This window comes from Puma concolor, chromosome E1 (assembly GCF_028749965.1).
Source record: "Puma concolor isolate L17-30 chromosome E1, mPumCon1.1.hap2, whole genome shotgun sequence".
In the NCBI taxonomy this organism is placed as follows: Eukaryota; Metazoa; Chordata; class Mammalia; order Carnivora; family Felidae; genus Puma; species Puma concolor.
Genome location: NC_141680.1, coordinates 42,196,779 through 42,224,197, shown reverse-complemented (window position 1 = coordinate 42,224,197; position 27,419 = coordinate 42,196,779). Strand labels below are relative to the sequence as shown.

Here is a 27,419-nt window from a genome sequence, read left to right as displayed (position 1 = left end):
CTGCTGAGTTCCCTCTTTATGGATCCTCAGAGGGATCCAGGACCACCAAGATGGGTGACTTAATTAAGGGGAGTCAAGACCGGGACCTGAAGGGAGAAGATGCTCTGTGACAGGTGGGAGTGATTTCTGCTCTGACATCTTGCATCATTAGGCTTCCTTCAGAGCTCCTGTCCCGTGTCCCTTCCCTGTTGACTTGGATGGTCAAGGACTAACTGAATTCTCTAGGGTACCTTTTGAAGAGAAAATGTAAAGCAGCCAGTTTCACCTGACATTTTTTTTAGCCTGTCCTCCGAGAGATTCACCCCCTCATCCTGCTGCAGAGGATGCTGGCTGTGGGACACTTGCGTTTACCTGCAGGTCCGAAGGGACAGGTAGTGCTTGCTGTAGGTGCGTGCCATTTAATCCTCCACAAGGTCCCTGAAAGCAGGCATACTTCTCATTTCTGGGTGGCTTCAAGAAGACCAGAAACTTGCCCAAACTCCATAGCTAGGAGCTAGAGCCAGGATTTGAGTGTTCCTGACCCAAGCCATACTGTTTCTTCTGCATCGTGCCTTCAAACGGGCTTCAGTTCAGGGCTGGCCTGTTAGCTTCTGGGAAGGGGGCGGTTACCATGCGAGGCCAGGTCTGTAGCCACCGTCAGATCCGGAGGTGCCTTCTGGATGCTTTGGGTCCGCGAGTGTCTATTACTGGCCATGGGAAAAGTCATGTGTCTCAGGGTGCTGGATAAGAAACAGGTGCTTGTGGGGACAGGTTGGTCCAGGGAGTCCAGTACCAACTTTTTCTCTCCCAAGCTTCCCCTGCTCCCCCGTTCTTTCTTGGCTCAGGTCATTTTTGTTGCACTGGCCAGAGTCCAGCCAGGCAGGTGAGGGGCAGATGGCCTGCAGACTGCAACTCTGTTACCTTTCCTTTAGGCAGGAGGGTGGATCCGGCAGGTGGGAAAGGCTGGCCGCCAGGAGCAAGGAGAGGTGGGGATAGCTGAGTACTGGAACCAGTTTACATGGAAGAGAGGATTCTGACCTGTGCGGTTTGATCTAACCCCTGAGTCATGTTTGAGGTCAGGGACCGCCTCTTTGTTCAGCTGGGATGGTTAGGAGACCCGGATCATCTCTCCACACCTTCCTGGCAGGCCCCTTTGTAGATGCCCACTCTGCACCCTCCCTCCGGCAGACTGGGGGTCCCTTTCCTTGGGTAGGGCCCCGGTTAGGCCTCAGGAGGCAGGAGGCTGAGACTGAGGGACACAGTATCTTGAGCTGATGAGGTATGAAGAGACGGCCCGCTTTGTTCCCCTCTCTTCCCCAATCTTTGGGTCTGAGGGCCTCCCCGCCATACACACAAAAGAAATACACAGGAAAGAGCACAGCCTGAGGTGTTTGGTTTAGTCTTTTATTTGGCACAAAGGAGAAAGGGATCTGACACCAATTTAGCCTTTTGAGTGTGCAGAGCTCTGTCCACTCCCCTCTCACCCCAAACGAGCCCCTCTTCCAAGTCTGACTCTGCCCTGAAACCAGGATTTCCCAAGGATTTCATAGCCCTAAGACCCATCCCAGTAGTTACCCTTCGTACTCTTCCGGTTCTCTGTCCCGTTCGAGAAAGCAGCCTTCCTTAGGGATGAAAGGCAACGCAAACCCAGCCCTGACTGCAGCACCCCAGGGGCCTTCAGCCGCTACTGGATGTAGCGAGGGGGGATGGGATAGGTGTGGGGGAACAGGTAAGGGGGGAGGCCCTTCCTAGAAGCCAGCCAGAGCTGAGAGAGGAAGGCTGAGGGTCTGGACAGTCCTGGTTCATGCTCCTGGGAGCTGCTTCGACACAGAAATGGGGGCTGTAGGGGGGTGCTTGGGGACGGCAAGGAAAAGTACAGATAAAAGGGAAGCTTGGGGAAACGAAATGGTGAGCTCGGCTGGCCGTGTTCATTGTTTGGTGATGGTGATGCGGAGGGGAGGTATGGGTGAGGGGCCAGCAGTGGCCGCATCCAGACCCTAGACTCCACCAATCACCGGATTGGCTTTGTGACTCTAAAACTTGTAAGTGAGGGGTGTGGGGTGGGAAGAGAAAACCTGAATAGAGGTCTGTGCTGTGGATTTTACTCTCGGGCTGGTGGCAAGACCAGAGTCATCTCTGACCACTTTTTAGATGCTCCCAGCCAACATGCCAGCACAGGGGAGGGTGACCCTTGGAAGGTCAGCCCCACCGCCCACTGTCCCCCCACCCCCCCGAGAAGTGGGCCTTTGCATTTGGGCCCAGGCCCCTGCCCTTCAGAGCTCCTCATGGACTCGCTCCTGGTCTTCGTCTGACTTCAGTTTGAGCTCCTCGACAGTGATCTTGCCATCCTGGTTGCGGTCCTGGTTCTGGAACATGTCTGCTATGGTCTTCTCTGGGTCCTGCCCAGGCATGAGGCGTCCTTTGCCCTCACTGACTTGAGCTTTGATGAAGGCGGAGAACTAGGAGCCAAGACAGCCGAGGGGAGAGGGGAGTGAGGGTCTCGCCTGAGTGGCGGTGGGTGGCCTTGGGAAAGGCCCTGGGGCACAGGGAGGCACAGAGGAGAGGAGGGCAGGTGCTGGGGGCCAGGCAGAGGGTGGGTGTGGAGGACAGGCAGCATTGGGGGGGGGGTGGGGTGGGTTGTATGAAGAAGAGGCAGGGACAGGGGACCTAAGGTGCAATGACCCAGCGCAAGGGCAGAAACAGGCACAGACAGGACAACAGACGTAGCCTGTGTTTGCTTCATGCCACCACACGGGGTGGTGGTTTCTGTTGGGGCGACCGCACGGAGTGAGCTCCTCACCCACCTCCTCCGGGGGGACCTCGCCATCCTTGTTGAGGTCCAGGCCTTCAAACAGGTTGACAGGAGGGTCCTCGTGCCACACAAACAGGTAGCCGGTGGGCAGCCCCTCCTCCCGAGACACCAGCTCCACCTCAAACAGCAGCACTGCGCTGCCCGGGACACCCCGGGCTGGAGGGAGGGAGGACAGAAGGAAAGCGTCCCGATCAGGCCAGGGTCTGAGCCCAGTGTGCTCCCTAGCCCACATGCCTCAGTTTCCCCTACTGGGCACACGGGATGTTTACAGAACCATTGGGAAGGCTTCCCTCACTCCTCCCACCAACCGCCCAGGCCCAAGGCGGGCGGGGGCAAAGGACCAGTCTGCCCCTCACCTCCGCTCTCTCCGTGCGCCAGGTGCGGGGGCACCACGAGCTGCCGCCTCTCTCCCACACACATGCCCTGCAGGCCCGTGTCCAGGCCTTCGATCACCTTATTGGCCCCCAGAGTAGCCTCCTGGGGGTCCCCGTAGTCGTGGCTGGGGCGGGGGGAGAGCAGATTCCCAGTTCAGCACCCATCCTCGTCCCAGGCAGGTTCACACCCCAGCGAGCCCGGCCCTCCCCGTTTCCCAGGCACTTCTGGTGCCCGCCCCACACAGCAGAGCGTGGGACCGATAGTTCAGAGATGGGGCGCCCTCCCCGTCTTGCCGCTGCCCCTGAAGTGTAGCCTGGAGGGCTCCCCTCTCCCTGCTTTGGTTTCCCCTCCACAAACAGACCTCCAGACTGCCAGCCTCACCCTTCCAGTCCCGCCAGTAAAGAGTCTCAGCTCCTCGTGCCCCACCCCACGCTCGCTGGATGGGAACTTATGGGGGAAGCACGAGTGGAGGTGCTGGGGGACTCCCCACGCCTGGGCCCACCCACCTGCCCAGCCCTGGCCCCGCCCCGGACCCACGAGGAGAAGAGCTTGGTGCCATCCAGCAGGGAGCAGTTGTAGTGGTAGCGAACATAGTCCCCAGACTTGGCGGTCTCGTTGCAGGTCTCAGGGGGCCGGGACAGTATCTTGATTTCCACTGGATCCTCAGGGTTGTGGAAGTCAATGACGTGGACGTCAAAGATCAGCACCGCGGAGCCAGGGATCTTGTCTCCTGGGGCCAGACCGGGGAGTGGATCGGCTCAGAATCCAGGAGGGGCTGCTCAGGCCTCCACGGAGGCCCCTAGACCTTCCCCGCCCTGTGTTTTCCAAAGAGGATGGGATGGGGTGTTCGTCCCCAGGGTCAATTCTTCTTCAGTACCTCTTGTGGGGGCGAGGGGCAGGGGAGGGGAGGGGAGGGCCATGCCAGTTAGAAAGCCCTTTACACACATCATCTCGCAACCTCCCAGTAACTTACCCTGTTGGTCAATGTCCTTAGTCCCATTTTACAGGTGAGGACACTGAGGCTTCCAGCAGAGCTGGGTCTCAAGTCCAGGTGCTTTCTTTCTTTTTTTTTTTTTTTTCTTCTTTTCCTTTTTCAATCATCTTTTTCTTTCTTTTCTCTTTTTTGTTAATAACTTATTTATTTTTCAATTTACATCCAAGTTAGTTAGCATAAGTCAAGTCCAGGTTTCTTTGCTTCCTAGGGCTACACTGTTTCTGTCCTCCCATAGCCACCCCCGCCTCCCCAGCTCAGGAGTCGGCTGCCCTTCTCCAGGATTGAAGGGAGAAGTGAGGGGAGGGCCCCTGGAGAAAAGGATGGAGTCTGTGTGGCAGAAGGTGGGTGGGTGATGGGTTTCGCGGCGAGAGGGGCAGAGCGGTGGCTGGACCGGCCCTGTGCTGGGGAGGTGGGGGGGCAGTCTGTGGAGCTGCCGAGGCGGTGACCGCGAGCACAGGGACATGCCTACCAGTCCCGTTCTCCCCATAGGCGAGGTGGGGGGGTATGGTGATCCTCCGGCGCTCCCCCATGCAGGCGCCCTGCAGCCCCTGGTCCATCCCTGGGATGATGTAGCCCCGCCCCACATAGGTGTTGTAGGTGTGGTTGCGGGAGTAGCTGCAATACAGGGCGGGGAGGGCGGGCCAGGGGGTCAAAGGGGCCCCTGCCCTTCCAGGCAGGATGGAGCCACCTCCAGCTGCGGCCAGGGTGACCCCAGATCCTGCCTCAGCTTCTTCGGCCTTCCTCCCGCCTCCCCGCCACCAACCACACACCTGGAATCAAAGAGGGTGCCGTCCATCAGTGAGCCATTGTAGTGGTAACGCATGAAGTCTCCAGCCACAGCTCTCCGGACGCAGCCAGGAGGTAGCTCCAGTGTCTCCAGCTGGACGGTGTCCTTCGGATTGTGGACATCAATCAGTAGCACGTGGAAGACCAGGGAGGCCTGTGGGGGGATCACAGTCCCTGGGGAAGGGATAGACTTGAACCATACAAGTGGTACAACTGGAGAGCAAACCAGGGCTCCTTCTTGACTCAGGAAGGCCCATGTGGGCACCCTGTAAAAAGGTGCTAATTCTGCTCTCCAGAGACCTTTCCATACCCTCAGCAGCCCTGTTTCTTGCTCTCCCTGTAAGGCGTGAGCTGGATTTTCCCCCGGGCCACCACCAGCCCATCCTAAATGATTGTGTGAATCAGGATAAAGCACCCCTTCTTAGTGGGATCACCACAAGAGCTAGATTTCACCCCTACCCTACTTGCCTCCTTGGCTGAGTGCCCTTGTGCAGTACACAACCTGAACAACTGTATACGGCAGCCCTCTTCTGAGGAATCCCCGAGTCCCTGCCTGCCCTCACCATAGCCTTTCTCGCCATAGGCCAGGAACGGAGGGATGATGATCTTTCTTCTCTCTCCAGGACACATGCCCAGCAGCCCCTGATCCATGCCCTTGATCAGCCAGCCAGAGCCGATGTAGGTGTCATAAGTGCCGCCCCTACTGTAGCTGCAGAGAATGAGGTAGAAGTGATGCTGCTGGAGATGGGAGAGGCCGGATGGGACCCGGACACCCTCCACATCATGCCACACAGTCCCCGGCCCCCCAGGACTCCCTCCAGCCCTCACCTGGTGTCAAAGGCAGTGCCATCCAGCAGCGTGCCATTGTAGTGGTAGCGGACAAAGTCGCTGTCCTGGACCGTGCGGGGACAGTGGGCTGGGTGCAGCAAGGTGCTCACCTGCACCGTGTCTGCCTTGTTCCACACATCCAGCAGGACCACATCGAAGTACAGGGTGGCATCCGGGGGAATGAGCCCCGCTGTGAGGGTCCAGCAGCCACAGCTCACGTTCGGTGCAGCTCCCCCAGACCCCTCGCCATGCCACGGTCCCTGGGGCCCCAGGACTCCCTCCGGCCCTTACCTTGTATCAGAGGCGGTACCACATTTGCTGCAGCCCCAGGGTGGTGGGTGGAATGGACATTTGAATGTCCAGCTTGGCCCCTCCCTCCACCACTCCTAGTGCCCCTTCTCCCTAGTCAAGCTTGGATCCCACCCAGGGCCCTGTCATCGCCTTTCCCCCGACTCCAGGGCCGGGGGACTGAAATTCTAGTCCCAGACCTGCCACTATCCACACTGCATATTCAGTGTGACCTTGGGCAGGTCGCTCTCCTGCTCTGCGCTTCAGTTTTCTGGCCCTGGGGTCCTCGATTCTGACTCCTGTCTCCTCCATCCCCGTGCGGGTGCCCCGACCCCTCTCACCCACACCGATGCTGCCGTAGCCCAGGTGGGGAGGCACAATGAGGCGTCGCCGCTCGTTGACACACATGCCCATGAGGCCTCGGTCCATGCCGGTGATGAGGCGCCCCACGCCCACCACGATGGCCACTAAGGTGCTTCGGTCATAGCTGGGGGAGAGCGGAAACAGATGGGAGACACTGGCCTCGGGCCTTGATCGCATACATGCACAGGTGCGCGCGCGCGCACACACACACACACACACACACACACACACACACACACACTCAAGCCCCCTCCCTATCACAGGTGTAGGTCCACATGCTCCTGTCTCGTCTTCACGCCTCCCCCTAGGTCAGCCATGACTCCCACCTTAACAGGATGGGCTGTTACACAAGAGGAGTCCCCCAGGAGGCCAGGAGCTTTTATTTGCCCGGGATAAGGGAGGGCTGTGCAGGCCTGGGAGCTACCACCATCTGCCGACAGCAAAGGGGTGCTAAGTATGGCATAAAGGGGAAGGGAGCATTTATTGAGCATTTACGATGTGCCAGATAAATGCTTAGCCTGTTTTACAATCACCTACTTAATCCTTTTCCCTGTGAAATGGGCATTATTGTTTTCATTGTTCTGAAAAAAAATTTTACATTTATTTTTGAGAGAGAGCGTGTGCAGGGGAGGGCAGAGAGGGGGAGACAGAGGATCGGAAGTGGGCTCCAGGCTGACAGACGAGTCATGACCTGAGCTGAAGTTGAACGCTTAACCAGCTGAGCCACCCGGGTGTCCCTGTTTTCATTTTTCTTATGACAAAAATTGAGACAAGAGACTGAATGACTTGCCCAAGGTCACACAACTAATATGCAGTCTGCTCAACTCCGTGTTTGTGCCACTGCATCAATGGCTTTTCCAGGGAAAGGAAGGGGAAGCAGAGCTGAGTGAGGGTAGGGATTGGTTTCCAATTTTGGAAAGGCCTGTTCTAAAATTGCCATGGCTTTCATTTTTATTTTACTTCTATTTATTACTTTTTGTTGCAGTATAATCGACATACAAGATTTAGTTTCAGGTGTACAACAAAGTGATTTGACATTTACATACGAGATCATACTTATTGTGTAATAAGTGTCGTTAACATCTGTCACTGTCCAAAGTTAAAACAATACTATTTTCTATACATTATATCCCCATGACTTATTTATTTTATAATTGGAAGTTTGTATCTCTTGACTTTTATTGGCTTTTTTTTTTTTAATTTTAGAGAGAGAGAGCTGGGGAGAGGGGCAGAGGGAGAGACAGAGAGAGAGAGAAAGAGAGAGACTCTCAAGCAGGTTCCATGCTCAGTGCAGAACCTGATGTGGGGTTTGATCCCACAGCCCTGGAATCATGACCTGAGCCCAAATCAAGAGTCAGATGCTCAACTAACTGAGCCACCCAGGCACGCCAGGCTTTTATTTGCTTTTAGCTACAGTTTTAAGTTTTCAGAAGTTAAGGGAGGATGGGAGATTTGTATTTAAAACAATTTTTTTTAATGTTTATTTATTTTTGAGAAAGTGCGCACAGATGGGGGAGGGGCAGAGAGATCAAGGGAGACAGAATCTAAAGCAGGTTCCAGGCTCCGAGCTGTCAACATAGAGCCCAACGTGGGGCTTGAACTCACGAACCGCGAGATCATGACCTGAATCCAAGTCGGATGCTCAACGAACCGAGCCACCCAGGCGCCCCTAAAATTTGTTTCTATTATTTTATTTTTTACTGTTTTAATTGTTTATTTTTGAGAGAACATGCACACGTGAGAGTGGGGGAGTGGAGAAGAGGAGGGGCAGAGAGAGAGGGAGACAGAAGATCCATAGAGGGCTCTGCAAGAACTGAACCAAGAGGGGCGCCTGGGTGGCTCAGTCGGTTAAGCCTTTGACTTCAGCTCAGGTCATGATCTCATGATTCGTGAGTTGGAGCCCAGCCACAGTGACAGGCTCTCAGCACAGAGCCTGCTTCAAATCCTGTCTCCCTCTCTGTCTGCCCCTCCCCCGTTTGCGCTCTCTCTCTCTCTTTCTCAAAAATGAAAAAAAAAAAAAAAAGAAACATTAAAAAAAAGAACTGAGGGGCGCCTGGGTGGCTCAGTCGGTTAAGCGTCCGACTTCGGCTCAGGTCATGATCTCACGGTCCGTGAGTTCGAGCCCCGCGTCAGGCTCTGTGCTGACAGCTTGGAGCCTGGAGCCTGTTTCGGATTCTGTGTCTCCCTCTCTCTCTGCCCCTCCCCTGTTCATGCCCTGTCTCTCTCTGTCTCAAAAATAAATAAACGTTAAAAAAAAAAAAAAAAGAACCGAACCATGAGATTATGACCTGAGCCGAAGTTGGATGTTTAACTGACCCAGGCACCCCTAAATTATTTTATTTTTTTTTCAAGTTTATTTATTTATTTATTTATTTATTTATTTATTTATTTAGTAATCTTTACCTCCAACATGGGGCTCGAACTCATGACTCCAAGATCAAGAGATGCATGTTCTTTTGACTGAGCCAGCCAGGCGCCCTGAGAGATTTTCATTTTGATCAAAGGGGTTAAGGGGTTAGGAAAGTCTTCCAAGCTCAGCACTGCACAAACTGGGGTCAGTCTGGCTCCTAGAGTCCCACCAAGGAAGTCATCCCCTGCTCCCAACCCCTCCCTGGCTTGGGCGGTGCTTCTGGCCACTGTCCACACCTCATTCTGCCCACTGAGCTGCTTCCTTCACGGTGCTCTTGTGAGGGCCCAAGCACTGCACAAAGTTCCTACCAGTTAAACATGATAAGGGCACCCAGTCCTCCCCAGAGTCAAGGCTAATCTAATGTTCCCTGAACTTGCCTTGGTATTTGCAGGCACTATGTGAAGTTCTTTCATTCATCATCTTGCTTAAGCCCTATTATCTGCCTTAGGAAGGGAGGACTTAATTCTCCAGATTGTTTTTCATCTCCATTTTTTCAGATAAGGAACACGAGGCTTAAAGAGGCCTAATTCCTTGTCCACGGTCATTGGCTGGATTTGAACCCAAGGTCTTGGACTCTGGAGTTCATGTTCTTAATACACTGCCTGCCTTCCAAAGCCATGGAAGCTAATTTCCCGTGGGCTGAGTTGTGTGCTTTGAAAAAGGGTCTAAGAGGGACTGACTTCTAAGGATGCGGTGTGACTGGGACCTTAGGTTTAACCGAACAGCCCTGCCCTGCCCCCACCAACAAAAGTGACTTGCCAGAGCAGACTAAAAGGCCTGATCGGATCAGAACCCCATCCTTCAAACCCCAAGCCTGGCAAGATGGGTGGCAGCACTGGCCTGGTAGAGCTAAGATGGAGGGAGGTGGGGGGGCGGTGGTGCAGGGAGACCCAGAGAGGGAGGTACGAGAACCCTCCGGGAGCCCAGGGGGGCAATGCCCAGCCATGTGACACGTAGACAGATAGGGTCCCTATCTGTCCCACACGGAGCTATGCCCTACACTCCTAGATCCATTCTGCTGTCTTACAATGTTCACCCTTCTTTAACATGCTGGTTGCTTATAACCCCCACCGCCTCCAAAAAAGTTCTATTGACTCTTCTCTGGTTACAAAGGCACTGAAACCTGGGGCTGGAACCAGAAGGGATTCAGCCCGGGTGGAAAGGGAGGGGGTCCCAGGCTGAGACCACTGGAGGATTCACATGCATCAGGGACCATGCCCTTCCCCCCAACGCTGGGGACCAGAACCTCCTCCCTGCCATGTCTTTAAATAAAGCACTGTTGAGTAAATAGAGCAGTTCACCTTGATCATCAAACACTTTGGGGAATGTGGGGAGTTTGTTGTGAAAGAAACTGGGGTCCTTTAAGAGGTGAGGGTTTGAAATTAAGGGCAGGGAAATCTTTGGGAAGATGGATGTCTGGGAGCCCCCAGCCTCAGGGTGCTGTGTTAGGGTTTAGGAGATCATGGAGTAAGTAGGGGATGCAGACACATCCTCAAAGGGCAATTAGGGATCCCCGGGATAGAGACAGCCTGGCCCCAAGGGGAGGGGCGAGTCTGAGGGCACCCAACCCGTTACCTGGAGTCAAACTTCTTGCCATCCTCGAAAGTGCCGTTGTAGTGGTAGCGAACAAAGTCCCCCATCTGCACTTCCCGGGGACAGGTCCTGGGGATGTGGTACCTTTCGATGACTACATCTTCCAGGGGGCCCCCGGCCGGGCTAGCACGGCCCAGCCCCCTCCCCACTGCCTGTACCAGCAGCAGCAACTGCAGCAGGGGGAGCCGGAGGAAGGTGCGGCTGGGGGACACCGTGCGGAACATAGTGCCTGGAGCTGGGACCGCCGGCAGTGAGGGCGAGCGAGGGAGTCGCCGCCGACAACCTCCTTTCCCCCTCCTCCCGGAGCTGGCTCCCCCCCTTCCTGTCCTTGGTCCCCACCCCCGCCCTGGCTAGTCCACGTGGAATGGGGGCAGGGGAGAAAGAGCTGGCGGGGCGGAGGACGGAGGGTGGAATGGGAGGAGGGGGCAAGGCTGAGTGTAGGAGTCCAGGAATGCACCACAAAGAACTCCAGATCCAGATCCCCCCTCCCTATCTCCCGGGGCTCAGCGTCCTGGGGCCTCAGCCTGGAAGGGAGGTTCGGGAAAGCGGAGAAGTTGGAGCTGACCCCCATTAAAAGAAAAAAAAAAAAAAAAAAGAAAAAGAAAAAAGTTCAGTGTCTTTTTTTCCCGAACCCCTGGGTCCTAAAGCCGGACTGAAGTATCCCTTGTTTCTTTCGTTGGCCTCCCCCCCAAATCTAGGCCTCTCCAGGTGGCTGGTGAGGCTCCAGAATCTGAGGGGGTGTCTCGGTACTCCCCCCGCCCCACATCCCCACTGTCTCAGCGATGGCCTCTCCAGGATCGAGCTGCGTGGTCCCGCAAAAGCTGGACAGTCAGGACGATCCCGCGCGGGGATGGACATAGGTGGGCGGCAGCGAGAGTGATGTGTGCGGGGTGAAACCAGGAGTGCGCCTCCGAGTCGCGGACTGGAGCGGAGGGACACTAGAAGTGACTGCTTCGGGGCTAGGGGCGGAGAAGGAGCAGGAGGGACTCTGTAATGGAAAGAAGACCAGATGCCAAGGTTTGGGCAGAGTGGTGGAGGCGGCGCTCCCTCAATGTCTTGATCTTAAGGTGGGGGACTGTCTTTGCGTGGGGAGGGGCTTTGCGGGTCCCCTTCCCTGCGGGAAGCGTTCCTCCACCCACTTACCATCTGTCAAGGGGAAGACTCCCCCCCCCCCCCAAAGGGCAGGAGGTCGGCCAACGTAGGGGCCTCAGGGCCCCGGTGGGCCCTGTGCCCCTCGGGAGAGCTGACCCAGACCTCGACTCCGCCCTCCTGCCGTCGCTGCCCGGCGCTAAGACCCAGCGGGCGCCCACGCCCGGCCCCCTCGGCGCCCCCTCCCGCCCGCGCGGCCTGGACGCCTCCTCGGCCCGGGAGAGCCGGCCGGCGCGGCGCGGCCATGGGGCGGGCGGTGTGGGGGCTGTTGTGGCTGCTGCTGGGCAGCGCCGCGGGGCAGTACGAGAAGTACAGCTTCCGGGGCTTCCCGCCCGAGGACCTGATGCCCCTGGCCGCGGCCTACGGGCACGCGCTCGAGCAGTACGAGGGCGAGAGCTGGCGCGAGAGCGCGCGCTACCTCGAGGCGGCGCTGCGGCTGCACCGGCTGCTGCGGGACAGCGAGGCCTTCTGCCACGCCAACTGCAGCGGCCCTGCGCCGCCCGCGGCCTCCTTCCCGGGGCCCGAGCCCGGCCTCGACGGCGGCCGCGGCGACGAGTGGGCCCGCGAGCTGCGGCTCTTCGGCCACGTCCTGGAACGCGCCGCCTGTCTGCGGCGCTGCAAGCGGACGCTGCCCGCCTTCCAGGTGCCCTACCCGCCGCGGCAGCTGCTGCGCGACTTCCAGAGCCGCCTGCCCTACCAGTACCTGCACTATGCGCTGTTCAAGGTGGGTGCCTTCCCCTGCGCCCCCACCCCCGCGACCCACCGGCCCCACCCGGGCTCCCCCAGTCCCGGATCCTCCCGCCCTGCCTCGCCCTCCTCCAGCCCCGCCGCGCCCCCGGTCCTGGAGCCACCGTCCCACCTCGCCCCCCTAGGCCGGGTGCCCCTCGCCCCTGGCGCCCCCTGCCCCGCCTCGTCTCCTGGGCGCAGCTGGGGCGCGTCGTTCGGAGCCGGCATCTGATTCCGTCCGGTCTCGGAGCAGCATCGATCGCACAACCAAGGACAGCCAAGCCCTCTTGTGCACTCAGGGCTTCGATCTCTGGCCCTTCCGACCCTCTCTGTCCCTGTCCCGCAGGCTAACCGGCTGGAGAAGGCGGCGGCCGCGGCCTACACCTTCCTCCAGAGGAACCCGAAGCACGAGCTAACCGCCAAGTATCTCAGCTACTACCGGGGGCTGCTGGACGCCGCCGAGGAGCCCTTCACAGACTTGGAGGCGCAGCCCTATGAGGTGGGCTGGAGGGGTAGGGCTGGCCCTGACGCTTCTTCCTGACCACTGTCCCCCCACCCCCCGCGGGGCTTGTACCGGAGGGGAGGTGTTGGGGGTCTCCCTGACCCCTCTGACACACCCCTCTAGGCAGTGTTCCTCAGGGCTGTGAAGCTCTACAACAGCGGAGATTTCCGCAGCAGCACCGAGGACATGGAGCGGGCCCTGGCTGAGTACCTGGCTGTCTTTGCCCGGTGTCTGGCTGGCTGTGAGGGGGCCCACGAGCAGGTGGACTTCAAGGACTTCTACCCGGCCATAGCAGGTATTCCCCTCCCCCTCCAGATCCCTGTGGGTGACCCTCTCACCCACAGGGCCCTGCTTCCCAGCGCTCGTAAGGCCTCTTAACGTGTAAGTATTCATCCCATACGCGTGTATGGAGCACCCAGGAGGTTCTTGGGAGGTGCACAGAAATAAGGTGTTATCCCTGCCCTGGGAGCCTTCAGTCAGTGAGAAAGGCTACAGTCCTGAGTGTCCAAGGTGCTAGGCGTTGGTGCAGAGAGGTGGTGACATCCCAAAAAGGCCTGAGGACGTTGGTTTCACAGGCCTCAGGCGGAGGGCAGTACAGGTGCAAAGGTGCCATGGTCATGTGTACAGAAACAGCCCAGCAGGTGTGTGCAGAAGGCAGTTTGTGGCCAGAAATCGCACCTGGTTAGGGATCCCTGACCACGGGGTGCCTCAGCGGGGACAGAAAGAACACTCCTGAGCTTCTCTACCTAGGCTTCCCACCTCCAAACCTCATCTGCCTCAGAATGCCCCAACTCCCTCCGGTTTTGGGGTGGGGGTTGAGCTGTGGGGGTGGTAAGGCGGCCCAGGCCACAGTAGTTGCCCTCAGCACTGCCCTTTGTATGCTGAGCCAAGTCTTTACTGGCATTATCTCCTGTGGTGGCATCGGCTGGGCAGGCACCGGCTCCTCACCACTGCCTCCCACCCCCTAGATCTCTTTGCAGAGTCCCTGCAGTGCAAGGTGGACTGTGAGGCCAACTTGACCCCCAACGTGGGCGGCTATTTCGTGGAGAAGTTCGTGGCCACCATGTATCATTACCTGCAGTTTGCCTACTACAAGTGTGAGCATCCTGGTGGGCTTGGGATGGGGGGAGGGGGGCAGGGGAAGAGAAAGCATTGCCCTGAGAGTGTTATAGGGTCGTGGGGAACCGTCCCTCATATGTGAGGACCCTGCGTGATGGCGGGGAAGGCTGGGGGTGGCAAACAGGTGAGAGGAGGGGAAGGAACAAAGAGCAACCTTAGGAGAATTCAGAAACCTCTTGGGTAAATGGGTAGCCAACGACTCCACCACAGTCAACAGTTTACAAAGGCCTACCACATCTGTTGATCTCACTTGGTGCTTTCACCCATCCCCTGCAGCTGACATTACGGGACCCATTTTTCAGATGAGGAAACTGAGGCTCATAGAGCTCAAGGGGCCATTAGTCACATGGCCAATGAAAAGGAGCACCAGGATTTATGGCTCTCCTCGTCTGGGGGAGAGCCTGGCATCCACGGGGGCCGGGATTGACGAACTCCAGAGTTCTTGCCATGCAGAGCTGCCAAAATTCAGATGGAGGCTGGAGTTGGAGTGGAGGAGCTAAGGACCAAGGGGCCAGGAGACCATTCATGGGTCCGTTGGTGAAGAGGTTGAGGGCAAGGCTGCTGGGCTCTCATTCTCAAGTGCCATTATTCTCCAGCTGTGTGAGCTTGAGCAGTTTACCTAACCTCTCTGTGCCTCAGATTTCTTGTCTGTATATTGGGGATGATGATAATGGTGAGGCTTAAATGAGTTACACAGGCTTGGCACGTGGTAAGTGCCCAGTACATTCTAGCTTGCATTATCATTTGGGTGGGGTGAAGGGGCCAAAAGATACTGTTGGGGGGGGGGGACAGCTGGGGAGCCAGGAGCACTGGACTGAATTGGGAAAGGGGGACGGTCTAGGAAGGGCTTGTCCCTGAAGGCGGGGAAGTGCGGGGGCTACTCCTCACTCCTGTCCTGCCCGCAGTGAATGATGTGCGCCAGGCCGCCCGCAGCGCCGCCAGCTACATGCTCTTCGACCCTGACGACAGTGTCATGCAGCAGAACCTGGTGTATTACCGCTTCCACCGGGCTCGCTGGGGCCTGGAGGAGGAGGACTTCCGGCCCCGGGAGGTGGGCACTGCCTTTGGAGGCACTCTTGGGACAGGTGGTTTAAAAAAAAAAAATCCTGGCTTCTTTGGAAGGCAGGGTGGGAAGTGAAAAGAAAGACTATGGGTGGTGATGGGAGTCCTGGGTTCAAAGCCAGCCCCACCCGCTGAACGGGCCTGGGAACATTACTGATCCTTGCTGAATACGTTGCCTCACCTACAGAATGGTAGCACGGCGCCCAGGCTGTGGGAGGTGCAAAAATACCCGTCCATTACCACCTGCTCCCCTCCCCACCCTCACCACTCTCACTGCTGGCTTTTGCCCTCCTTCCCAGGGACTTCCTAGCTTGGACCCACTAAGGAAACCCCCGGGAATCTAGGGCAAGACTGGCAGCCATGGGGCACATGGTGCCACTCTCGATTTCCTTACTAGTGGCAGACATTGCTAATCGATTAAGGAGCTCTTTCTAACAGAGCCCTCCCAATCCTCCCTAACCTCTCCAAACAGCTATGATTTTTCAGTCAGCATGTGACTGATACCTGTTCCTTGCTCCTTGAGCTGAAAAAGCGTGTGGGGGGGGTGGGGACCCAGATCCCAACTTGCCTCCTCTACCATCTGGCGGCAGGCTCTGGCTTACCTCACTTTCCCCCCCTTCCTCTCAGGAGGCCACGCTCTACCACAATCAGACAGTGGAGCTTCGGGAACTGCTGGAGTTCGCACATATGTACCTGCAGCCAGATGATGAGGTAAGTGGCCACCTGCTCTCTGGGCTGGGCCATGGCGGGGACCCTTGATCTCTTCCTGGAGGGCCTCTGTGCCAAAGCTCGGCCCTACCTCGGGGGGCAGTCAGCTGCTCCTTATCTATACCTGCTCTTTGCTCCCCACTCAGTGTTCTCATGCTCTCCTTCTCTGCGTGTCTGAATGTTGCCACATAACTCCCCCAGCCCAGCCCAAGTGGCGCTCCTCCGGGAAGCCCTCCCTGCATGTTCTGGCTGTGCCTTCTGGGCCTGCAACACCAACTGTGACCCTCTGTGCCTCCCTGGCCCTGGAGTTGCTTGCAGCCCTGATCCATCCCTTCTCCATCCAGTCTCTCAGAGGCTCGTGCTTTGGGATGGGGGACCAGGTTATTCCCAGCTTTTCCACAGCGCCTGCCCCAGAGCTGGCACCGGGAAACTGAGTTTGAATGAACCAGTGAATGAATGAATGCCGGTGCCGGGAAGGAAGGACTGAAGTGTGATCCCTTGATCCTGAATGAGGGGGTTTGGGAGTCCAAATTTCTGTGAGGTGTGGCTGCTCGGCGCTTATTTATTTATCCATCCCCCACTTTGTTCACTCACCCGTGCCCCCACTCATCACGCATGGGGGAGGGGCTACGCTGTTTGCACCCCGGCTTTGGTGACAGCCAGACTTGGCCCCTCTGCTTACCAGCTGGGCAGCCTCCAGGCAAGTCTCAGGTAGCTCTTGAACTTCGGTTCCTGCATCTCGAATGGGGAGGGTGATGCCGGTGTCACAGCATTGTGGTGACCGTGAAATGAGATCAAGTATGGAAAGCATCTTCCCCAGAGCTGGCCCAGAGCAGGTGCTCGGTGAATGGTGGCCATTTTGATTACACTTATTTGTGGCCTGCTGTTTGCCAGACAGTGTGTGGGGCTGGGGTAAGTTGATGAAAAGGTACAGTCCCCTCCTCAAGCAGCTCACGGTCTAGTTGGGGAGGCACAAACAGTGCTCGGGAGAGGTCAGCACGGGGCACCAGAGGAGGGCTCCAGATCCAGCCAGGGTCATCGGCCAGGGCTGAATCCTGGAGCTGATGCCTGGCATTGGTGAGTCAACGAGAGCGATCCAGGCACGGGGTGGGGGTGAGGGGGCAACCGTGTTTCTGGCCAAGAAGTTGCATGGGCAGACAGCATGCAGGGAGTAGCAGCATCCGCTACGGCTATGGAATTTATGCTTAAAAGGATGGCCTTGGAGAAAGCAGTGCTCACGCTAGCATTGACTCTCTGTCGGGGGAGCCCCATACATCGGCGCGGGGAGTGGCAGTTTGGGAATGGGACCTTGTGGGAGAAACCCTCAGATCAGTCCTGTGTGGGATCTTGAGACTGGGGAAGGAGGGGCTTTGGGGGCTGAGATGGGATGGGGGGCCCCTCGGCCAGGAAGGGAGCCGGTCTGGGTTTGTGCCTGCTGTGACCTCCTTTCTTTCCCTACCCTGGGGCTGCTGTAGATGGAGCTGGAAGAGGCAGTGCCGCCTGTGGAGCCCAAGGACCCTCCATCCGATGCCGAGTTCGAGGGGGAGGGGGACTACGAGGAGGGCATCTATGCTGACTGGTGGCAGGAACCGGATGCCAAGGGTGATGAGGCAGAGGCCGGTCAGTGACTCGAGTCGGGGTGGAGGGTGGGGATGCGACCTAGGATGGAGGTTGGCCACAGAAGGATCCACATACTGGGCTGCAGAGGCAGTCGGAGCGCCAGGACCTCCCGCCTCGGGGGGCTTCTAGCCTGTTAGCCAACCCTGTCCCACTTTGTGTGTGAGGGGGTGGCATCCTTCTCAGAGCCGGGACCAGCTGAGACCTGTCCTAGGGAGCCTCATTCCTGCCTGCCCCCTTGCCCCCAGGACAGCCCCCAGATGCTCTTTGGGAGTGGGTGGGGGGGACTAACCTGGTGCCCCCTCCTTTCCTTTTCAGAGCTGGAGCCTGAACTAGCATGAGAAGAGAGCTACCCTTGCACCCCTGAATTGCTGGGGAAGCCTGGGCCCAATGGGACCACCCTCACCAGCCTGGGCAGCAGCAAGAACTATTTATTAAAAACGTAAAATGGACATAGCTGACCAGGCCCCATCCGATCCCACCTGTGAGCGCTGCTCCCCGGGTCCCTCCTGTCTCCTCTCTGGGTCTCTGGACCCCAAGTTGGTGGTGCTACAGCTGCTGATGGCCCTTCCTCCTCCCCAGGGCTCTCCTCACCCGGACAGTCTCCTGAAGAAGGTTCCTGCTCCTCCAAGTTGGGGTCTCAGCCTGAATTTCAGAGACAGCAGAGGGGCAGCCAGTGTCACGAAGAGCACTGGACCAGGAGTCCAGCGGTTTCTGGCACGCTGGCAGTGGGTGCTCAATAAAAGTTTCTTGTTGAATGAATTGCAGCACCTGGGTTCCAGGCTCCCCTGGGCTGAGGGTGCAGATCCTTCCTTGCCTCCCTCTGCGTCCATCTCCCCTCATCTGTAAATAAGTGGTGGGCGAGGGGGCCAAAGGCACAGTTTTGGCCTATGGGGACCCTGGGTGGTTGTGAGAGCAGAGTGCAATTGCAGATCTGCCACCAGGGGGCGTGAGCACACAGTTCCTTTCCTGGTCCCTGGAAGATGGTTTCAGATTTCTAACATGGGTTGTGCTGTATTTTCCTAGTCCAGCATTACTTCCCCTCAGGGAGTGTGGTGAGCGTTGGGAGGGGGCTAAGGACATTTACTTCCGGTTTTTACTTTCAGGCATTTACTGACCCAGGTTCTCTAGGGTCTGAGCGAGCAAGCCCTGCCTTGCTGTGTGCCCATTCTCCCATTCCTCAGCAGAGGTTGGGGCTCCATCGGAACAGCCAGAGGGGCCCTAAGGACACAGTCTGATAACATAAGACCTAACGGTGGTATTGGGACTGCCAGATCCTCTTGCCCAATCTTGCTTCAGCTCCAGGGGGGCAGAGAGTCCTGAGGTGCAGAGGTAAGGATGATTTCAGGTGGCTGTTCGGCGCTGTGACTCACCAGCGTCCTCCCCATGTTCCACAGTGGGAAGGTGGGGGCAAAAAGGGCCTCTCTGGAGAGGGACCCTGGGCCAGGACACGGCAAGTAACAGTTCTGCCCGATTCCCCATGTTTCAGGCCGCCCCGGGGGGCAAGGTGCTGTAGGAGGCTTCTTTTGCTACTGGAGGGTGGAGCTGATGCTGGGAAGGCCCAGTTCTCACTGCCCACACCCCTGCTTTCCCTACTGATGGGCCAGGGGACCTGTTCTGGGCCCTGCCCATCTCTGTGCCCGGGAGGACTCTCTGCCTCACCCCAAACCCCTCCCCTGGGTCTTTGGTGGAGACAAAGACAGGAAGGCCAGAGTCGGGCTGCAGCAGGGCTGGGTCAAGGCTGAGGGCACCAGTGACCTCACTCCCTTCTCTCCACGTAGGTGGGTCTAAAGTGGCAGCGTCTCCTCAGAGCTCCGGGGTGCCAGGGTGGCCCTGCCCCGCCCCACCCCTTTCTAGCTGCTGTGCTGTCAGCTTCCACCGAGGCCCCGCCCCCTGGTTCTGGGAGGGGCTGCCCTTGGGGCTGGCACTGCGGAGGAGGGGAGCTGGGATGCGCTGGAGCGTGCCTGCTGTGAGTAGGAGCTTTGGAATCTGGACAGCTGGGTGTGAGTCTGAAAGGGTGTGTGTTCGGGAGCGAGAAGGTCTGTGTCTTGTGTGCTGCGTGGACGTGTGGGTCTGGGTGTGAGCCTGTGAGCCTGTGTACCTGTGTCTGAGAATGTCTGTGGCAGTTTGGGGGGTGACTGTATTTCTGCACATGAGCGTGCGCATTCATGAATGTGTTTCTAGAGGGGTTTGCTCACTCAGCACACGTTTATTTGCTTTAAGTTTATTTATTTTGAGAGAGAGAGCACACACAAGTGGGGTAGGGGCGGAGAGAGGGAGAGAGAATTCCAAGCAGACCACACTGTCAGCACAGAGCCCAACACGGGGCTCGATCTCATAAACCATGAGATCATGACCTGAACCGAAATCAGGAATTGGACGCTCAACCGACTGAGCCACCCAGGCGCCCCTCAGCACATATTTATTGAGCACCTAGTATGTGCTAAGCCCACTGTAGGTTGCTGGGCATACAAGAGTGGGCCAAGCAGGCCAAGCACCCTGCCTTCATGGAGCTTGTGTTCCAGCAGGGAGCTATGCAATAAACAATAGGTGTTATAATAAATAAGTTACATGATTAGTCTGATAAATCAAGACAGGAAAATAGAGCTGGGTAGGAGGGAAGGGGAGACCTGAGGGGTGGCCATTTAAGACATGTGTGTGTCTAAGTGTGCGTCTGCGAGTGGCTTCTCTGAGCATGTGGTGGCGAGACAGAGTGCGGGTGTGACGGGGATGTCCCCAGCTCCTGCCTAGGTGCTCCCCCCACGTCCAGGCTGTTGCCCAGGCCCTGTAGCCCCATGTCCCTTACTCAGCTCTCCTTTCCTAGGCAGCCACCAGCCCCTCCCGCCTCTCCCTGATGCCAGCGTCTCCCCATTGCCAGGCCAGCTCCCCAAACCGGTGAGACCGAGTCCCAGCGTGGGCCCTCCAGCCCATTCTCCCAACCCCACCCCGTGGGGATGCCCTCGCCTCCTCCACATCTGTCTCACCTGTTCCCTCCTTACCCTACCCGCCACCACCCCACCCAGCACCTCATCAGTCATAGCATCTGTAGTATAATGGGTAGAAGGTTAGGGAAGGCCAAAAAGGCACGGGGGATGATGACCTCACACAGTAGGGCCAGACAGATGCCACAGAGGTGCCCAGACCCGGAAAGACCCCATCCTAAGGCGAGCATCACTGCTACGATGTAGCAAGTGCCTACCACGTGCTGGGCACTCGGCAGGTACTCAAAACAGTCTTGTGACATAGATAGCAATTCCCTTGTGCTACAGGTGAGGCTGAGGAATGAGAAGCAACTTGTCCAAGGTTCCTTAAGTTGAGTGGTGGCTGAGCTGGGTTTGAAACTGTTCTCCCCCAAATCAGTGCTGCTCAGAGAAAGAGAAAGGTGTCAGCTTTGGGGCAAGATGTGTGGACAAAGCCCCCACATTGCCGCAGCCCGCGGAGGGAGGCGAGGGCTTCCGGGAGGGAGGGGAAAGGAAGAGCAGGCGGTCAGGTTCTGCGTCCCAGCCTGGATTCCGGAGCCTGCCCCCTCCCCCACCATTGTCAGCTCCTGGTAATTAGGGCCCATGTTAGGGAGCCTGGGTACAGACTCTTGGGGGTCTTGAATGCTGAGAAGTCACGGCCAATGCAGGGGGAAAGTCCCAAGGCTCTTCCAAAATTCCAATGAATTCCAATGGAAAAAATTCCCCCCTTAGGTTTGAGAAACAGTTCTTTTTTTTTTTCTAATAAAAAAAAAATGCTTTTATTTGTTTTTGAAAGGCAGAGAGACAGAGCATGAGCAGGGGAGGGGCAGAGAGAGGGAGACAGAATCCGAAGCAGGCTCCAGGCTCTGAGCTGTCCGCACAGAGCCCAATATGGGGCTTGAACCCATGAACCAGGAGATCATGACCTGAGCCGAAGTCGGATGCTTAACTGACCGAGCCCTCCAGGTGCCCCGAGAATCAGCTCTTAAAGTCTCACCCTGGTGTTCCCCTTTCTCTGGGAGAGTAGGGTCCCCCTGGGGACAGAGAGTGACTCCCTGTGGCGGAAGGCCGTGTCCAGTTGGCCCTGGTACCAACAGCGTAACCTGACAGAAGTCCCGGCAGCCGTGGGGCCCGAGCGCCCCCACCTCCCTGCAGCTTCCCTATTCTGGGCTCTTCATCCAGGTCTTGCAGCTCCTCTCCAAGGACAGCCCTGGCAGATGGCCCTACCTTCATGGATGGGGAAACCGAGGCCCACTGAGGCTAGAAGGCTGGCTTGGCCCCAAGATGGCTCGAGGATGAGGTGGGAATATGTTGGGGCCCCAGGCTACCCACCAGAGCCAGCCCCGGCCCAAACCCCGGGCCGATCTGCGGACACGTCACCTGTAACCACCACCTGCCTGGGTCCCACTTGGCGCCAGGGCACCTGGATAGCATCTCTTCTGTCCCCTAAACAGCCCTTGGGGTGGGAGCGCCTCTCATACCCATGACTCAGGTGGGGAAACTGAGGTAAGGGGGAGGACATACCTGCTTTTTCATACACACCCCACCTTAATCCTCTGAATCTGGGAAGAACTCACTAAGGTAAGTCACTCCCAAAGTCCAAGAGAACTTAACATTTTCTATTTGGGGTCACCTTTTTCATCTTTCCTATTATTTATTTATATATCTATTTTTATTTTTATTTTTTGAGAGTGTGTGCACTAGCAAGGGAGGGGCAGAGGGGGAGGGAAAGGGAGACTCTTAAGCAGGCTCCAGCACAGGGTTTGATACCAGGACCGGGAAATCATGACCTGAAAGGAAATCAAGAGTCAGAGGCTTAACCACTGAGCTACCCAGGTGCCCCTTATCTTTTCTTTTAGAAGAATGGGATGCTATGTTCCTGGAGCAAAGTAAGGAGTGGCCACGTGAGATGCCCTCCTTTTCCCTTGACCACTTGGTCAAATCCTGGTGGCCTTCCTGGAGGAAGCCGGGAAGGAGCAAGGTTCAGCCAGTCTTAGTGGTGAGTCTGGTCTCTCTCCCTGGCCGTGGTGGTGTGGAGAGCAGGGGGCCTTTTAGAGGCCTCGTGGCCATGAAGGACATCCCATTAAAAGCTTTTGAGGTGCACCTGTCTGGCTCAGTCGGTAGAGCATGTGACTCTTTATCTTGGGGTTGTAAGTTTGAGCCCCCACATTGGGTGTAGAGACTACTTAAAAATAAAATCTTTAAAAAAAAAAAAAAAGGTTTTGGTATCTCCAAATGAGGTTATGCTCATAGTTACAGAGACACAGGGATTCGAATGAAGTCAGAAAATGCTTGTCGTATGACTTTAACCTTTAGCACAATTATTTTGACAAACCTGGTTGGTGATGGTGGTTGGTTTTGTTTTGTTTTGTTTTTGTAATATATTAGAATCCTCAAAAATGGAAATGTCCCTGGCCTCGGAGCAGCCCGCCTCCCCCCACACACACACACAAACACACACACACTTTGGATGGATCTGGCTTCTGTCCGGCACCCTCCGCACAGTGCAGTCCAGGCCTCACCCGCCCCCACGCTCCCGCCCCTCCCTCCCACCACTTCCAGACTCTCTTCTGGGGCCATAAATTATCCATGGGCTGTAAGTTGGCTGCGTCTTCAACGGGAGGCTGAAGTGCTAATGAAATATTCAGAGATCTCAACTCTCAAATTCCCTGGTGGCCACAGGATGGGACTGGGGAAGACAGCATTACGGTACAGGGTCAGGGGCCTCCAAGCCCTGGCCCCAGTTCCCACCCTGCCGGAGTCTGGGGCAGGGAGACTAGGGAGGTGGGGGAAAGGTCTCAGCACCGCCCTCAGCTGTGCCTCTGGGTGGCACCCTCCCCCTCAGAGGCTTCAGCGCCAGTGAGCAGAGGTTACTGATTTTGACCCCTGGGGTCAGCAAGTCCCCACTAACCGCACCCCACCCCCCAGCCCTGGCTCTTGAATCTGCAAGTTTTTCCCCTCAAGTCCCACTTTGAGCTGACTTCCCACAAAATTGGTCTTCATCTCCTCCCAACACACACACACACACTGCACCCCACCTTGTTTGGGATGGAAAAGACCTAAATTGGTGGGCTGGTGGGCAGGAAACCAGGTTTGTTCGAGTCCCAGGCCTGCCAGGAATTTGCTTGTGTGACTTGGGGAAGTTCCTCTCCTGGCTCTAGCCTCAGTTTCCCCATATATACAAAGAAGGGGGCTCTGATTGTTTCTCCTTCCTCTTCCCAAGGACTCTCTACAGGTGTGGGAGAAATTCCTGCCATCAGGGTGTGTGTGTGTGTGTGTGTGTGTGTGTGTGTGCGCTTGTACACGTGTGTGCCAGGGGAGGGGTGGCCTGTCCGTGGGAAGGGCGCCTGTCAGGGCAAGCATCTCTCCTGGCTTGTTGGGAGAGGGAGGGGCAGGCAGGCTGGCAGGCGGGTGGGGCCTCAGCTGTGTCAGCCTGTTCCAGGAGTCGCCCAGACAAGGCACAGCAAAGGGGTGACTCAGGTGGCAAGGTCCACCCCGCCCCCCCAGCCCCGAACCAAACTCTCAGAAGGGGGAGGGGTTACTCAGAAAGCCAGGGAGACACAACTCTAGAATACAATCCCAATGCTTGGAGCCCACCCTGTTGAGTCCCTGAAATACTGGAATTGTAAATTGTTGAAGGGTGGGGGGTTAGTGTAGGTGAGGGGGTACCTGCCCGGATATAGTCATTCCCTGGAGAGGTCCTGACCCTCTCTCTTCCACCTCCTCTCCCTCCACCGCCACCTCCAGCCCCCGGTATCTCACCCTGGCCTGGGCTATTTCTAGCCACCCTATCTCTGTTTTCTTGTCTCCCTGTTTTCCCTTTGACATTCCATCCCCGCCCACACGCCTTCCAGTGAAGTGTCTTGGGAGCTACCTCTATAATTAAGAGCCCTCCCCTGGGCTGGCTGGGCACACACCCTCAGGACCAGGCGGTAGGCAGTCTCTGGCCTCCAGGCTCCTCCCCTGGACAAAGGGCAGCACAAAAAAACCCGTGGTCACGATCACTTCCCCCACCCCAGGCGCCATGCACCATTCTCTGTGCTCTTGCTTTCAGGATGCCTGGGCCCCCTCCAGCCAGAAGAGCTTGGGAGCTAGAGGCTCTTTTGCCACCAGTGTCCTCTGCCCAGCCCTGAAGCGATCACAGTGAGCAAGTCCCCCCACCCCAACACCAGCAGGCAGGGGCCGGAGGGCAAATGGAGGCCTGCATACAGAGATCTCAATTAGTTACAGACCAAGCTGCCACACTGTTAGGTAAGATGTACCTTGACAAGTACAGCCCCACGATGATCTGAAAGGCCGGGATGGAATTGAGAGTTCTGACTCCTCAGAATGGGAATGCAGCGGCCTGGGGAGAAGGTCCCCTGGCCCTGAGCCCCTGGGTCATCTGCCCTTCCGTCCCACACCCAGCAGGGTACAAAGGGCTTCCAGCACATGTGTGTTGATACCCCAGCTGCATGTCCATGCTGTGTCCATCCCTCCCCCATAACTGCCCCGTCACCCCTTTGCCTAAGTGTGCACATAACACGCATGCTCCTGCTGCCCATTGTCGGGAGAAGGAGCCAGAATGAGAGAAGTGCAGGCTCCCAAAGCAGGGTCAGCTGTGGGTAGGGAATTCCTTTCTGGTCCGGAGTGTGGTCTCAGAGGGGAGAGGGACGAATGCCGTGTAGGCTCCAACCCCTCTGTGGCAGAGGCGGGGGGCATCCCTGGGAGGACCAGAGCAGAGGCAGGACCCAGGGCAGAGGTGCCTTCCCTGTGGCTATGGATGGCTCTGCTCCAAGGCTGAGAGAAGGCCCAGGCTCAAGATACCGCTGGCTCTTTGCATTGCCTTTGATTCCAGTCTGGCCCACCAGGAATAACTTCCAGCAGCTTCTTTCCTGCCGTGGGAAGGCAACATCATCAACCCTGAAGCTTAGCTACCCATCTGTTCACCCCATCCTCATTTATAGAGGTGGCCATCCCTGAGACCACCGTAGGCGGAAGAGGAGGGAAGAAGGATGTGTGTGAGTGCATGTGTGTGCACGCTGAGGAGACAGCACTGACATGCCTGGTGTTTGTGTGTCTGAATCTGTGTCCATCGATGCATACCCCTGATGTGTGAGGACAGAAGATTGTCCAGATCTAAGCCCCTGCCTGCCTCCGTGTGGGGAAGGAGCCCCCGCAGAGACAGGGCTAAGAAGACAACGGCATCCCTTCTACCTCCTTCTGTAGCCCCGGAGGTCTGTGGAGGACGAGCTGAGGAGGGTGGCCTTGCTGTTGTTCTTTACCTTCCCCCAGGGAAGCATCTCCCATCCCCCACCAGCTCCCTTGCCCCAACACTGGACCCTCATCAGACCCCTCTTTGCTAGTAACTTCTGTCTCTGGGGAAACTTGGGATGAGTCACTGGGTGCCCCTTCCTTCTTTACTTGGAGAGCCCAGGGAGCTGCAAGGTTGAATTAACCATTTGTGTTCTTAGCGGCTCAAGAAGTCTGCTTCCACTGAGCTCTGGGCAAGAGAAATGAGTTTAAAATTCAAGAATAAGTCGGGGTGCCTGGGTGGCTCAGTTGGTTAAGCGTCCAACTTCAGCTCAGGTCATGATCTGGCCGTCTGTGGGTTCCAGCCCTGCGTCAGGCTCTGTGCTGACAGCTCAGAGCCTGGAGCCTGCTTCGGATTCTGTGTCTCTCTCTCTCTACCCCTCCCCCACTCGTGCTCTGCCTCTCTCTCTCAAAAATAAATAAACATTAAAAAAAATTAAAAGAGGGGCGCCTGGGTGGCTCGGTCAGTTAAGCGTCCGACTTTGGCTCAGGTCATGATCTCACGGCTCGTGAGTTCGAGCCCCGCGTCGGGCTCTGTGCTGACAGCTCAGAGCCTGGAGCCTGTTTCGGATTCTGTGTCTCCCTCTCTCTCTCTGACCCTCCCCCGTTCATCCTCTGTCTCTCTCTGTCTCAAAAGTAAATAAACGTTAAAAAAAAATTTTTTTTTAAATTAAAAGAAAAACACAAAATTCAGGAATACAAAGTGAAGCTAGCCATAAGAAGGAGCTTAGAATAAGGAGACAAGGGTATTCATGTAAGGGAGGCTGGAGAATCTCCCTTCCTGGAGATGTGTCAGAGAAATCCCTGTTTTTAAAGGCTTGGAGGCAGGGGACTGGGTAGGATGTTCTTGTGGCCTTTCCTTCAAGTTCAAGCTACTGAGGAGACAGTGGTTGCAGTGATTCTCATCCCTGTCCCTTGGCTCCTCCTCCCCCCTTGAGACCAAATCCCCTAGACAGACAGCTCATTGGAGTAAACATCATTTTCGGATTCTTTTCTGTATCCTACAGATGATTCCTCAGTGCCTGGTGGGCACACAGTAGGTGCTTAATAAAGGTGCAGAAAATCCCTTGATCTGGGAGGAGACACAGCTCTTATTCCAGTCTTTCCTGCTGCTATGGGTGTTACCTCCACCCGGTCCCACCCTGAGTGCTTAGCTTTGGGGCCAGCGTGTTGCAGCATGTTCCAGGCTGACATTAGGGAACATTCTGGGAATACACACACACACACACACACACAGAGGCTTTATTCTGAAGCCCTATTTGTGGCCCTCTATTCCACCAGGCTCTTCCACCCCTCTGTAGTCAACCAGTCCTCTCAGCCTGTATGCTGAAGAGGGAAGAAAGGACTTAAGCCAGGCTTGGGTCTGGGGAGTGTGTGTGTGTGTCTGTGTGCAGGGGTGGGTGTGGGGAGGTGGGTAGGGGATGGGGAGAGGTGGGAGAGGAAGGAAGTGAATCCCTAAGGTTGGGAGCTCTATTCTGAGCTGAGGGCTGGCCACTACTGCCTGGCTGGAGCAGGGGAGGGCGAGAGCAGGTGGGGCAGGGGTAAGGTAGGGAGGAAGACACTTAGAAAAGCAAGAGGAGGGGGAGTCAAGGAAACTAAGCAAAGGGGAGTGACCCTGGCATGTGGGATGGTATCTGGTTAAGGATGTTGATGGTCTCCCTGGCCTCCTCCAGGAAGGCTTCTTGGATGGCACAGCCTCAGAAGTGAGACCGTTTTGGCCTTCATTCCTTTCTTTGGTGGGAAAGTGGTCAAGGATACTGCTGGGGTGCCTTGACCCAGACCACCCTGGGTGCTGACTTTGGGGCTATAGAACTTGTCTGAAGGAGGACCTTTTCCTGAACACCCCCACCCCCACC

At 56.7% G+C, this 27,419-nt stretch overlaps 2 protein-coding genes across 2 annotated transcripts; one reads left to right on the top strand and one right to left on the bottom strand.

Annotated features, from left to right (window-relative positions):
• Positions 1 to 1,369: 1,369 nt before the first annotated feature.
• FKBP10 (FKBP prolyl isomerase 10) lies at positions 1,370 to 10,735 on the bottom strand. Its single transcript, XM_086687313.1, has 10 exons — positions 10,411 to 10,735; positions 6,404 to 6,549; positions 5,775 to 5,964; positions 5,510 to 5,655; positions 4,931 to 5,120; positions 4,630 to 4,775; positions 3,704 to 3,896; positions 3,148 to 3,290; positions 2,784 to 2,947; positions 1,370 to 2,438 (listed from the first exon to the last, which is right to left on the bottom strand). The coding sequence occupies exons 1-10, from the start codon at positions 10,650 to 10,652 to the stop codon at positions 2,253 to 2,255; spliced, it is 1,746 nt and encodes a 581-aa protein (XP_086543439.1). The 5' UTR covers positions 10,653 to 10,735; the 3' UTR covers positions 1,370 to 2,252.
• A 1,036-nt stretch (positions 10,736 to 11,771) lies between these two features.
• P3H4 (prolyl 3-hydroxylase family member 4 (inactive)) lies at positions 11,772 to 18,073 on the top strand. The gene is made up of 8 exons (XM_086687314.1): positions 11,772 to 12,301; positions 12,650 to 12,802; positions 12,929 to 13,100; positions 13,774 to 13,902; positions 14,830 to 14,975; positions 15,614 to 15,697; positions 17,170 to 17,314; positions 17,630 to 18,073. Exons 1-8 carry the CDS (start codon positions 11,822 to 11,824, stop codon positions 17,650 to 17,652), a joined length of 1,332 nt encoding a protein of 443 aa, XP_086543440.1. The 5' UTR covers positions 11,772 to 11,821; the 3' UTR covers positions 17,653 to 18,073.
• Positions 18,074 to 27,419: the final 9,346 nt, after the last annotated feature.

Excerpts from the sequence above, each read along its gene's own strand:
- FKBP10 (XM_086687313.1), bottom strand. The coding sequence starts at position 10,652 with ATGTTCCGCACGGTGTCCCCCAGCCGCACCTTCCTCCGGCTCCCCCTG. Across the intron at positions 4,776-4,930 it reads GGCACCCTCTTTGATTCCAG|CTACTCCCGCAACCACACCT; the intron begins GTGTGTGGTTGG and ends CCTGTATTGCAG. Across the intron at positions 2,948-3,147 it reads GGCGCACGGAGAGAGCGGAG|CCCGGGGTGTCCCGGGCAGC; the intron begins GTGAGGGGCAGA and ends CCCTCCCTCCAG.
- P3H4 (XM_086687314.1), top strand. The coding sequence starts at position 11,822 with ATGGGGCGGGCGGTGTGGGGGCTGTTGTGGCTGCTGCTGGGCAGCGCC. Across the intron at positions 12,302-12,649 it reads TGCACTATGCGCTGTTCAAG|GCTAACCGGCTGGAGAAGGC; the intron begins GTGGGTGCCTTC and ends CCTGTCCCGCAG. Across the intron at positions 17,315-17,629 it reads GGGTGATGAGGCAGAGGCCG|AGCTGGAGCCTGAACTAGCA; the intron begins GTCAGTGACTCG and ends TTTCCTTTTCAG.